Source organism: Medicago truncatula, chromosome 1, assembly GCF_003473485.1.
Source record: "Medicago truncatula cultivar Jemalong A17 chromosome 1, MtrunA17r5.0-ANR, whole genome shotgun sequence".
Taxonomy (NCBI): domain Eukaryota; kingdom Viridiplantae; phylum Streptophyta; class Magnoliopsida; order Fabales; family Fabaceae; genus Medicago; species Medicago truncatula.
Window position 1 is genome coordinate 4,840,848 of NC_053042.1, and position 14,032 is coordinate 4,854,879.

The 14,032-nt window shown below is 33.0% G+C and overlaps 1 protein-coding gene and 1 long non-coding RNA gene across 2 annotated transcripts; both read left to right on the forward strand.

Annotated features, from left to right (window-relative positions):
• Positions 1 to 2,416: 2,416 nt before the first annotated feature.
• LOC25482033 (uncharacterized) lies at positions 2,417 to 4,863 on the forward strand. Its single transcript, XM_013610492.3, has 4 exons — positions 2,417 to 2,733; positions 2,883 to 3,078; positions 3,941 to 4,027; positions 4,437 to 4,863. Exons 1-4 carry the CDS (start codon positions 2,504 to 2,506, stop codon positions 4,587 to 4,589), a joined length of 666 nt encoding a protein of 221 aa, XP_013465946.1. The 5' UTR covers positions 2,417 to 2,503; the 3' UTR covers positions 4,590 to 4,863.
• Positions 4,864 to 5,411: 548 nt separating this feature from the next.
• On the forward strand, positions 5,412 to 9,582 carry LOC120579851 (uncharacterized). Its single transcript, XR_005645588.1, has 4 exons — positions 5,412 to 5,830; positions 5,925 to 6,026; positions 7,788 to 7,878; positions 8,642 to 9,582. It is a non-coding gene; the product is annotated as an uncharacterized lncRNA (long non-coding RNA).
• Positions 9,583 to 14,032: the final 4,450 nt, after the last annotated feature.

The following is a 14,032-nucleotide window of genomic DNA, read 5'->3' on the forward strand; positions in this document are numbered from 1 at the left end:
GATCGAACTAGTGAAACCTATAATATTTCTTTCATTCAATGTATGTAAGGTAGATGCATGTATCCCCCATTCAATTTTTATTTTAATATTTTGAATTGTATGCCATAAATAAGACGAGACGGGTAGCCATGATTTTACTGGAGAAACATTTCGCAGGAGATAATCTCTTCCCCTTACTTAAATGCATCAATGTCTTTCTTTTAAGAATCGATATCAATTTTTGTTTACGGAACAATAAAATAAACCGTTTCCTTCAAAAAACAAAAACAAAAAACCGTTATAAAATAAATAAAAAAACTTTGGATACAATAAAAAAAAGGATAAATTTTGGGGTTAATATCTTAAATAAACACTAATTTAGCAATGACTGATTTTCTTAAAAGGCTAAAAAAATGGTATATTAACAAATCAGGATCAACTGTTTCAGCATAGGTGTACGAAACCAACCCATCAAGATTAGAGAAACATGCAACTGGTCAAGTTCACTACAAAAACAGAAAAACAAACAGCACTAAGACCCTCCTTTTAAATAAATTGTCTCTAGCAGGAACATGATTCAAACTCAAACGTAAAGCAAAAATTGAGACTTTGAGAAGTACTACTTTAAGCCAAAGAACATGAGGAGTAGAGTTCTGAAACACCTTTGTTACTTTATTACAAGCATTGTTAACTATGTAACTATGAGATGTGGGTAAATGCCAAATCCATCTATCCTCTGTAGCCACCTGCGATGTATAGGATAAATACGTTCTGTTATATTCAAGTCAATAGAAAATAATGTTAACATTTGTGTGGCCATATATACATATAATACAATGATGAATTATGCTAAAATCATGGAACAGTCAACTATACTATGGGATATGATTTCCATTTACAGATATTATTACAACCATTATTCTTTGATTTGGTCAATGCTTAAGTTAATACTCCTACACGCCCCCTCAAGAAGGAGGTATCATCAATAACTCCAATCTTGTCTTTAAGGAAGTGATGCCGTACCGAGGATAACGGCTTTGTTAGAAGATCGACTGGTTGATGACTTGTTGGGACATGTGAAACTTGAAGCTTCTTGGCGGCAACGAGATCGCGAACAAAATGATAATCTATGGCAATATGCTTCATCCTAGAGTGAAAGACAGGGTTTGCACATAGATATGTAGCTCCAATGTTGTCTTAGAATATTGTTGGTGCAGTTAATGGAATTTGAAGTTCTTGTAACAAGTTTTGAACCCATATTAATTCTTGAGTAGTGGCTGCTATAGTACGATATTCAGCTTCAGTTGACGATTTTGCAATTGTTGGTTGCTTCTTGCATGACCAAGAGATAATATTAGGGCCAAAATAAATTAAATAAGCACCTGTTGATTTCCTGTCAATTGTGTCTCCTGCCTAATCTGCATCACAAAAGCTTGTGAGGTTTGTATTTGAAGATCTTGTGAGATGGAGTCCATTGGAGATGGTGGATTTGAGATAGCGCAATACTCTCTTCAAGGCTTGCATATCTGTCACAGTAGGAGCTTGCATTTGTTATGCTAGTTTATTCACTGGAAATGCAATGTCTGGGCGAGTGATTGAAAGGTAGTGTAAGGCACCAAGCATACTGCGAAATTCCTTACTGTCACAGTATGTGGAGTCGGGTTTAGGTTGTGAGCAGAATGAGGTGGCCATGGGAGTAGACACAGGTTTGCAGTCGCCCATGTTTGCTCGAAGGAGAATATCTCTTATGTGATGATCTTGTGTAAGAAATAAGCCAGTCCTGGTTGGTATAATTTCGACTCCAAGAAAGTGGCTTTGAGGGAAAATTGATCTGCAAGTGCCTCTTTAAATTGATCTGGAAAACTAGAATCGTTGCCGCATAGTAATAAATCATCAACATACACCAAAAAATAAGCGGTTGTAGAACCCTGAGGTGTAGATGAACAAGGATGTGTCACTCTTGGCATTATGTACCAGAAATAACATATTTCATTTCTATAATTTTATATTCTTTATATTTTACCTTCATTCTATTAAAAAATATTTGTCGGAAGTCTGAAAATAACTTTTGTAAAGAGTTAAAATGTCTAAAAAAATATTTTATATAAAATATTAAAATATGAAGAATTCAAAACTATAGAACTTAGACATTTATTTGTCAGATAAATGATATTTGAAAAACCATTTTTTACAATTTTTTTTGACAACTTTCTTCTTCATATTCACGTTATCTTTTTACTTTATCTCTCTATTACTTTGATTTTTGTGCCACTACCTCATTTCCTTTATAAAATTTAAATTGTCACAAAAGTTGTCGCATGTTGAAATAACAGAACTCTATTTGTTATTTAGCTATTTTCACATCCAACTCAAATTTTAAGATTAAAGTTAAATAAACATTTCAATATTTTTTGACACAAAAAAGACATAAAACTCCTCCAATCAGACACAGACATGAAGCTAAAAAAAAAGCGGTGGTGGAGCGGGACCATTGGTTTCCTGTAACTGTAAGAAGCAGAAAGCTATGGATTTTGGGTGCAAGGACGTTAATGTTTGGAAAGAAGCACTTTCAACTTACACATCTCAAGTGCAATCACTTTCTCTCTCCAAAAACAAACCCAATTTAGTTTCTCTTAACCAATTTTATTGCAATGAACTACCTTCCCTCATTCACCAACGAAACCCTAACCCTTTTATCACTACCCAAGAACTCTCCAAACTCATGCAATGGAAACTCACACGTGGCAAATGGAGGTTGATCACTCACTCACTCACTCCTTTTATTTTATTTTATCTTTTGCTATAGAAATAACTTATACTTACGCGTTTGTGCTATAAGCTGCACATATAAGTTGTTTATCCAAATATATAGGGCTTTATTGAAAGTTCTTCTTGCTTTTTAGGCCGCGTTTGTTGGATTTTGTTTCTGCGCTGGATGAAGATGTAGTCAAACGTGCTTCTGAAAAGGCTTTTGAGAGTCTACCTGATATATCGAAAGCGATTTCTGAACTGAGTGCATTGAAAGGCGTTGGTCCTGCTACTGCCTCTGCTGTTTTGGCTGCTTTTGCTCCGAATTTAACTCCTTTTATGTCTGATGAGGTATTTTCTTCTTTCAATTTTGTTTCATTACAATTCACACTTTCAGTTTGATCCCTTATTATCATTATCATGATCCCAATGCATATAATATCATGTTTGGTTTGAGTAAATCAGCATTTTAGTCTTGAAATTCTAAGGGATAATTTAGTAACTCAAATTTGCGACTCAGCGGTCTAGCTTGTTAAATTAAATAGCACAGTAGTATAACTCTTTTACCGAAATTTTCACTCCAATTTTAAGGTTCTGTGATCATCTTGATGCAGGATAAGACTATTTAAGGCAACATGTAGGTTTTTCATTGGTTTTTGTGGATGTTTTCGAAAGCGATACGTCTTTTCGTGGATGGACTAATGTTTGGTTAATTTAAGGGACTAAATTTTCATTTCGAGAATTTGAAGTACTTGTGCGATCCTTGAAGTTTTGATGAGCAAAATGCTGCTTTACTCTACCATTTTCACTAAATATTTCTCAGAATAAGGCCCTAACTGGTCATTAAGAAGTGTAAGGAAAATGAAAATTATCAATTAGTGCTCAAAGGGTTTAATGTTGATCGAAATTGTGCCCAATGAAAACTAAAACATCCCCAAAAACTATACTGAAAAGACTAATTTTCACCGACCTTTTTAAATACTAAATTATTTAGACGTCAGTATATTTTCTCAAGTATCAGTTTGAGCCTTTGCTCTGCTTTTTGTGTTGTAGTTATGTAAGAATTGTCCTTAAGATACCGGGGGGACAGGCATCTTATCTTATATTATTATTATTGTTGGAACAATAAACAATTATTGCGATTATTTATTACTTCTCATTTATTTTTGGTTTTTCTTGTGATTATGTCATCATTGGCTGCACCACAATGCAGGCCATGCAGGCTGCTCTTGGAAATTCTAAAGATTATACGCTCAAGCAATATCTTATATTCGCCAATAAACTGCAGGAGAAAGCAAAGGTACTATTGATCAATGTATTTTTAATTTGAAAGGATTCATGCTTGGTGTTTTGAATTTTGATGTATAAGATAAGAATAGATTGATTCATTTCTGGTTATTTTGAACTCAACTGTGATTATGTAATTATGTTGATCAAAATAGTTTTATCCGCATAATTAAAACGAGTACCCTTTCAGTCTTTCTTACAAATTTCCTATGGATGCCTGTTGCATCATCTCTGTCTCTATTGGTTTTAATCTGGGCATCAATTTTGGCGGCAGAGAAACAATCATGTGTTTTTTAGTAACCATTTTCTGTTTTACAATTTGCGGCATTAATATATGAAGTAACTCTGTAACTGTACCGTTTGCGTGTTAGGAACTTAGCTGCGTTAATTTCATGAATATCTGGTTGGAAAATAATGTGCAGGAACTAAGTTCAGAAGATACCTCATTTACCCCATCTGATGTAGAAAGGGCTTTGTGGAGTTGTGCTATACGGAAGTTATCAGCACCTAAATCAAATAAGGACCCTGAGAAGACCAATCCAAGCAAGACCTCTAAAAGAAAGAGAAATACTTGACATAAAAGTGGACCATTAATTTTAGAAATTACAAGTAGTGTCTGTCCTTTTATGCTATGCAACTTTTGCCCCCCTTGTTGTTGGGGACATTTTTGTTCTTAAGCTGTAACCAAATTGAAGTTTCATGTTTTGTTTTTAGAAGTCCTAACATTCCTTTCTTGAAAATGGGCTTGTGATGGAACTTAGATGCTTGCATGGACTTCATCTTATTGATATTAACACATCATGGCTGATCAATAATGTCTCATTTAATGCTTGCATGGACTTCATCTTATTAAACAGTGCTCAATAATGTATCAAATTTGTGGGTTCATTCCCCATAAAAGTTGGTTGGTTGAGTTGATAAGAATTGACTAATTTGTAAGCTTGTGGGTTCAACTCGTGCTACGAATTTGAGAGCCTTTTTAGTGGATGATGTGCATGTACTTTAAAAAAACGTTCTTTGAGTCTTCAAGTTTGTCTTCATCTTGATGAATCTTGGAGTTCAATTCACATAAATTTTCAATAAAAAAAACTTTAGGGCCATCCAGGATAACATTTCGTTTGAACCTCAAATCGTTCACTTATTCACTTTAATGAATAAATTATTATTAGTTTTTGGATCAAATAATCTAATGACAAGAAATTCACACCATTTAATGAATAAGTAAGAAATTCAGAATTTAAACCTGGTCTTTGCATTATGCAATGTCTTTAAGTAAGTGAGAATTGTTACTCGATCAAAAAAGAAAAAAATAAATCTTTTTTTTTTTTTTTTGTGATGAAATATTAAATTAATTCCCTGTTTTTTTTCTTTAAATTTTTTGATAAGACTATTGTGACTCATTAGAGGTTCAAGACCCCTAGACAAAAAGTGACGACACTCTTCAACTTGAAAGAAACTCACACTTTCTTCTCTCCTCTACTCTTAACTTGACTTAACCTTTCCAAACGCAGCTAGGGTTTCATAATCATACTCCATTATCATCTAAATCCCCACTGAAATTTCATTCTCAGAGCTTGAACCCGAATTGTTCACTTATTCACTCAACTCGCGAATCTAATTCAATGTATACAAAACAGGTGATTTTACGTATTTTCTGTCTCTCTTTCATTTGATAAATTTTTATTTCATTTGAGTAACAACATACACTAAACTTGCAATTATCTCTTGGAAATGAGTGTTTCAACCGACATCAGCCAAGGGAGCATGAATTTGCAGAGGCATTTTTCATGGTTTCTCTCAGGCTGAAGGTGTAAAGGTAGGATTGTTATGAGTTGCTGAGTTTCATTTTTCTTATTGTTACTAGTACCAATGTTGGAACCTCATTTTGACATTTGACTTAATTTTTATAGGTTCCTGTAACTGTTGGAAAGTATATGGTTATGGTCTTCACACATGGAATTCAGAAGGAAGTAATATCTCTTGTCACTGAACTTTATGTCATGTCTAAAGAGGTAAAATTCTTTTTAAGTCAGGAATTTTGAGAATGAATACTAAGTGGGGCTATAGATAAATTTACCTTGTAAAGAAAAAGACTATGACTCATGAGGTAAACAAATAGGATCAAAAGAATAAATAATAAAGATTGCTTAATATAATTGACTTGTTTATGTTGCAATTTTTTTATTATCTCATTTCGATAAGCTTAAAGAACTAACTATAACCTGTTACTGGATATCATTTCTATTGTGAAATTTGTGAGGCCATTCGTGTAATTTTTTTCTATCAATAAGCAACTTGCTATATTTTCATTATGTTCAAATTTCAGGGGTAGTGAAAATCGCAACTAAATAAAGTAACTCATCTCACTGAAATTACACAAGAAAAATGTAAGACGACAATAACTTTTTGAGTTTGTTAACCAGATTGTAATTTTCTCTATTTCCCATGAAAAGGGCAATATATTTACAAGTCAAAAACATGGTTGACAGTCTATATTCAAACTAAAGGGATAATAATCTTGTACAGTCTATATTTTCTCAAGGATTTTGTGATAACAATGTACCACTCTAGCTAAAGGGATAATCTTGTACAATTTTAAGACCATTGATGTTGTATGAGACAAAACATCGGGAGGTAAAATGTCAACACGAGAGTAAGATTAGTGTAGCAGAGGTAAGAATGTTACAATGGATGTGTGGAAATACTAGATGAGACAGGATTAGGAATGATAGTATTGGATAAAGTTGGCGTAACACTTAGGAAAGGTGTTTGATTCTAGACTTTGGTGGTTTAGGAATGGTAGAACAGATCTGTAGATTCCATAGTAAGGAGAGTTAAATCTATTTAAATTGTATGTTCCTCCTATGTGCTCTATAGTCCTCCTATTGGATCTCTAACCACAAACTCAAATCGTTCATCTTACTATAGTACCATGTGAATCTATATTGCAAATCAATTCCAACCTTTCAGTTTTTCCAAAAAAGACAATACATTGAAGAAATATTTCATTATGCTTGGAAAAATATTACATTCTATGCGTATATCATTCTTTTCAACCGCTTGTATTCCTTGCATACTTTTTAAGCATGAACCTAAACCCTTTCTACTATTCTAATTTGGAACGTGGATTGAAATTTGTTATTGCCGAACAAGTCCTAATCTCATTTCTTACGAGTTGCTACTACCTGCCTGCTATTACAATATTATCTGCTTAATCCTATTTACCTAGTTTGGTTGATCAATGTGATCGATACTATTAGTGTTACTGAATGCAGTATTGTTATGCATGTAAATGAACCTTGTATTATTTATGGTTTAGTTCATAGCTAATATATATGTTACTTGATAATTCATGCTTGTACCCTATATATCTCAATATCTTAATCTTAATATATATAAAGTATAAAAGTAAGGTTGTCATGTGGCTATGGCTTTAAGCATTTTCACGCTTAAATTATGTGGACGTTTTGTAACTAGAGTTCTGCTATTAAGAACAATTTTGTCTGTTAGGTCAACATGGTTTTAATATTTTCAGTCATCATTGTCAAATTTAACATGTGCTCATATTTTTCAAGATTTCTTGGGGTGCCCTGCTCATTGAAAAAGCTAAAAACAAACAACTAATTGAATTTTTTCAAAACCCAATGACCTTCTCACCCTTTCATTCTTGAGATCTCTTTGGATTCCAGTTCCATATCTCCACTTGCCTTCTCATATTTTCTTCCCCATTTAATCCTCGTTTTGCATCCATTAATTTTATTTGTTGTATGCAGCATCATTGTAACTGTTGAAGAGCTGATGTTATTGTTGAGGATGATTTTTATTTATTCATATCTGTCAACTGTGATTTCCTTGATTAAACAGGTGAGTTTACAGATTTTTATCAAATTGTTTTGGCCTTTTACATATGGATATATGGGTCCCCAGTAGTTCCATCTCTTTACGAGGTTTTCAATATTTCTTGACAATTGTTGATGGTTTTTCCTGATACTTTTGACTTTTTTAATGAAACATAAATCTGATACAAGAAATCTATTCAAAATCTTATTTCATTTGTTTCTACTCAATTTTCTGTCAAGCTCAACATAATTAGAAGTGATAATATAGCTTGGAATTTCAAATGCCTACTTACTATTCTTTAGGAATCATTCATCAAACTTGTGTGGATACCCCACCACGAAATTGTAGAGTAGGAAAGAAGCATATACATTTATTGAATGTTACCAGATCTCGTTTTCATTCTAAATTGCCCAAATGTTTTTGGTCTTATGCATTAGCGCATGTTACCTACTTACCTTTCTTAAAATCGTTGGTTATTTGTCCTTTGCTCCTACTTTAGTTCAACAAAGAGACAAACGGCCCAAAACCTAGTAAATGTATTTTTTTAGGCTACAAAATTGGCACCAAAGATTATGGTTTACTTGATCTTACTACTCAATGTACTTTTATTTCTAGACGCCATTTTTTATGAACAAGGCTTTCCATACCAGAATTTACATCATGCTACTGATGAAAATTGCAATTATTCTGAAAATTACAGTTTATGGATATCAACAATCTATTTCTGACCCTTATCTGTTTATTAAAAGTAATACAGACTCATTCATTGCTTTGCTTATTTATGTAGATAATCTTATTTTAGCTGGAAATGATTTTGAAGAAATCACATTAATCAAAAGCTTTCTTTGTAGCTGGTTCAAGATTGAAGACCTGGGATAATTGAAATATTACGTTGGATTGGAGATTTCCAGGTCTCAAACTGACACAATACTACTTGCTTCCAAATCAGCCTCCACACGAATACAGAGGGGCACCAAATTGCCTTAGGAATCAGGCACACTTCCGACAGATCCTGAATCATACAGAAGACTAGTTGATAAACTGATTTACCTAACCAACACAAGGTAAAATATTTCCTATTCAGTGCAGCAGCTGTGCAAGCTTATGAGCAAACGCGCTACCCTTCGTTGTGAAGCCACAACAAGAGTCCTTGGATATATCAAAATTTCTCTAGCATTAGGGCTATTCTTTCCTTCAAATTCACACCTACAGCTGAAAGGATTTTGTGATTTAGATTGAGCAACAAGCCCAGACAACAGAAAATCCATCAGTGGGAGTGACAATTTCCAAATCATCATGAGACAAATACCGTGTCATGACATCCACAATCTGCGAATTGCAGTGGCTCGCTTATCTTCTCAATGACTTCAAAGTCCTTCTGTTCTATACCGTGAAGTGACAGCCAATCAGCTCGCCGCATGGCCAATTTAATGAAAGACAGAGCACATTGAATTAGACTGCCGCATCGTTTGAGAAAAGCTACCACAAAACTTGTTTCATTTACTTGTTTCTTCTTCACTGCATTTAGCAGATTGCGTCACCAAACCCCTTTCCATACTTGTGTAACCAAATAGGACCAAAGAACATTTACTCTCCAGCTTGAGTGAATGTATTGTTATTCAGCCTCTCAGATATAATGGCCTGAATATAAGTTATACAAACGTATTCACTCCTTAAGTAATTCATTACTCATTTTTTACATCAATGGAAATTTTGTATGTTCAGTAATTCTCTGCTTGTTATAGTTTGGTACTTAGGTTTGTCTAACTTTTTTATTTGATTTTTTTGCAATTTACTATAGTAAATTTAATGTGCAAAGAAATGTAAAGTTCATGTAGATTCATTTATAAGTAAAAATAACTAATAATACTTGGATTAACAAAAGAAATTCAATTAAGCTATTTAAATTGGCGTGATCAAAAAATAATTTCACTTGCTAAACAATTTTTTATTTTGTAGAAACCTGTTTCATTAAAGAATATTTTAAAGATTATAGCATTGAATGTGGGAAAATTTTCTTTTTGGCTTTTTTATTTGAATGTGGGAACAATTTTTTACATCAATGGAAAACTGATGTTTTTTTATTTGATTTATCAAGACTTAAAAGATAGTTTTTACACTATTTTGACCAAAAAAGATATCAAACTGAAAAGCGGTGTAACCGTGTGTGACGGTAAGCTATGGATTTTGGATTCAAGGACGTTAGCGTTTGGAAGGAAGCGCTTTCAACTTACAATGGAAAATCGCTTGTTTAATCACTCACCTTTATTTTATTTTATTTTATTCATTTATGTTGTATTATTAGTGTATGTGTTTATTTTAGAGTTATATAATTGATTTTGAGTAAACTTGACTCGATTATAGCCTGAAGCTACAAATTATAACAACTATTGTATATGAAAATGATTTAAACAACATTGTTTAGAAAAGGTTATGTGAGAAACCAGATGAATTGTGCTCAAGTACTATGTGTAAGTATACTGACATTGACATGTCGACACCGACATGTTAACTCTAATAATAATTAGAAAATATTATATAATTCAATGTAATTAAATTTATCGGTATCATGTTGGACACCAGACACGTCTTCGATCAGAAGTGTCGGTGCTACAAAGATAAGTATTATCCTTTTATGAATATGAAAAACTACTATCTTCATAATACAACCAACATATACCGACATCAAAAGACTATTTTTCTTACTAACAACATAACCTACACCAACATATGAAAGAAAGAAAGAGAAACAGTTATAAGTCAATTTTTTTTATTAATTGACTAACTGAACTTGTGAGGCTAGTTTCAAACCAAAAACCACAAGGTTGAGGGGTGATATGCCAACCAAGTGACGTATGTTAGATTCTAACTAACTTAACTACACATACACACCTCCTTGATTGACTTTGGCTAGTGACTCCACTCCAAGCATTTCTTTAATTGAGCCCTTCAAACCTGCCCTTACTCAATGGTTTGGTTTAGTCAGCACATTTGCCATTTGAACCTTTGTCTTGCAATGCAGCTTCTCCTTGTTAACACGGTCACACAAAATATGATTTTTTTTCTTTCTCAATAGTATGTTTTCTTATTCTATGTAGCACAAATATAGCACAGACCTTTAATCTACAACATCCTCATTGTCTCTGATGACGGATCCATTTAAACCAATTTCATCAAGTAACATTTCTAATTTCTAACCATGATGCTTGACAAACTGCCAAATTTAATATTCGGCTTCACATGAGAACAATGCCACCACATTTTAAGTTAAAAAGGCATGGACCTTGATGGTGTGACATAACTTTGCTACAAACTCTCCTCCAATACAATTTTTGAGTTCTTTAAAGAAGGATTTGATATTATAAAGAAAAATAAACCCCCAAAGTCCTCCTCTTCCCCTATTCTCCATTTCTCGCCAAACTCTTGATATTTTTTCAACATTTCACCACAAACTTTTGTTAAATAGTTGGCTCAACAGTCAACTCTGTTAAGAAGCCACACAACAAGAGTAAACACTAATTATCCTTAAAATCATTTGAATTGTCTCCTTAAAAAGATTTAGCGTTTGGATAAAACAAGGATATATAGGAGCATATATCACTCACGAAGGATCAAACAAATGTCGTGAAAAAGACACCTCCTGCTAAGAAGATAGATCCTGTTTCTGTAAACCTCTGAAATGCTATCAGTGATGCTAAAATGAATTTATAACCATTAGAATACTTAAAAGAAAGTAAAAAAAGGTATTAGTGATCACGACAAGTTATTAGATTTCTACAACTATTGTATTTTCATCATTAAACACTCTCAATCAAACGGTTACCGATAGGTCTCTAATGACATTATTGACATAGGTTAATGGATGAACCATCTTGATGTGAGGAGGGTGAGGGTCAATAGGTGAGAATGTTTTTGCTATTGCGGCAAATTGATGTACTCATGATCAAATTTCAACTATTAAGTTTGGACTTTTATGTGTGATAATTTATCAATGTTTTTTTCTCCTCTAATGATAAAAAAATAAGAATGTAATTGCTAGTTTCCTTGAGTAATTGGTTGGCTTGAAGTATGCCTTTCCACTTTGATACCCTCATAATTTCCAAGCCAGCACTATGAAGGAATGTAAAAATCTAGATTTGTTTATGTTCTACCTATTTAATCAAGCAGGCTTTAGCTCTTCAAAAGAAAACCTTTCAAATTTTTGAGCATAAAAAGAAAAGGAATTTTATTATGGTTATATATATCTAGTAAATTCCTCGTATTAAAACTTTACTTGCATATAAATGTTCTGGATTTAATTTAATTTATCTCACGGTCTTTGTCCTCTTTAGCATGTTAGAACTGTTCTACCATGTTTGAAATTGAAACAGCTTAGAAGTCCTTAAATCCTATTGGTCAAGGGTTTTTATTCACGTCCATTAATCAAGTTCACAATCTAGTATTTGGTCGTAGAAACTGATCAAAATGCATGTATCAAGCTTGTAGGATGATTAATTAATTAATTATATCAATGGATCTACTTTGGTAACAAGCTGTAGCAAACTTTTGGTTTGGGGCATTTTTTTTTTAGGAAATGTAGTTAGTTAGTTTAAGGAAGCTTAAGAAGAATAAAAGCTCTATATATGACTATAAGTGTCCTAAGCCAACTAAGTATTCGTTTGGTAACATCATCGTGCTGAACATGTATGTATTAGTTTGGAGCATATAGGTCGCAAGATTTACATTTGCTACGAAGATAATTCTAAAACTGAAAATATTACTGCGCGGTTAAAATTTATTACTGATCACAAGGCTCATCTTATACAGAACCATAACTATGAATTCAAGATCTCACTGAAGTTTTAACAACACTGCATCTTCTATTCTTGAAACTCATACCATTCTCTCATGTCTATAACTTGTCTAGTATTTCAGTTTTCGTGTAATCTCAATTAGGAGGCATACCTTCATAGTAAAATAACAATAATTATCTAAATGGTAGGGACATAATCATATGAATTGCTGCTTCTCAAGCTATAATCTAATTAAAAATGAACTCAATTAGACGTATCATATCAGATCAATTTAGAAAAGAAAATAAAATAAATTTGTAGAGTAAGCGTCAAATTGATCATAAGGAGCAAATTCAAGGCGGAGATCATGAATGAAGTTACTTGTAGAAAACTCCTAGGAAACATCAAACTACTGATGAGTGATGAGGGAGCCTAAGTATCAGATCCTAAAATGGTTGGAACAAGTGGACAATTGTCTGTGGCAATAACTCAACACGAAGGTTACAAAGTTTTAATCATTTTCTTTTCTTTTTCTTTTGAAATATACAAAGTTGCAAACAATCAACCTTGATGCGTTCATTCAATGTGCAGAATGAGATGTGCTAAATGAAACTATGAAAACAATCATCCTTAAATATATTCACCCTTTCCACACCATTACAAAGGCCAGCCTACTGAAGGAAGACTAAATTTTTGCTTAGTCAGATTTTTAAGGATGGATTAGCGGATGCCCTAAATTCCTTATCATTCTTTTTGAAACTTCAATTTGCTACAATTTGTAGATAAATCACAATGCAGATGCCTTGTTACAATATCAAAGAAAGTTCATGCAATTCGGAATTTTGACTTATGAGTATTACACTCAGTCCCTTACACATGACATTGAATTTCGAATACAATAATTGACAAGTTCATATTTCAGCCATTAGAGAAGTTTAGTTCTCAAATAAGGTCGTGGGCATTATGGATTGTAACTTGCAAGCCACAAAATTTTACCCAACATAAACAAAACAAAAATCAATATGCATATAACTGATATATATCATAATCATTATCAACCACCCAAACATGGCCTCATATTGAGGATAATCATCAAAATACCCTAACTTACATTTTAATTAGTAATGAATCCTAATCTAAAAAAAAAAAAAAAAAAAAAAAATCCTAGTTTCCATTCATGATGTGTGCCATCAGCTTCCTTGCGAGGGTTCTAGCTCTGACAAAGGCATCCAACTGTGGAATTCAATGATGGCAGAGAGAATAGGAATAAGAAGGAACTCATTGGTGACATTGGAAGATGGGTTGATCCAATGGATGATGCGAGGGATGGACAAATTGAAAAGGATTCCATAGCATATATGACTAAATAATGCCATTTTAAAATCCATTGGTGTGGATGCAAAGCT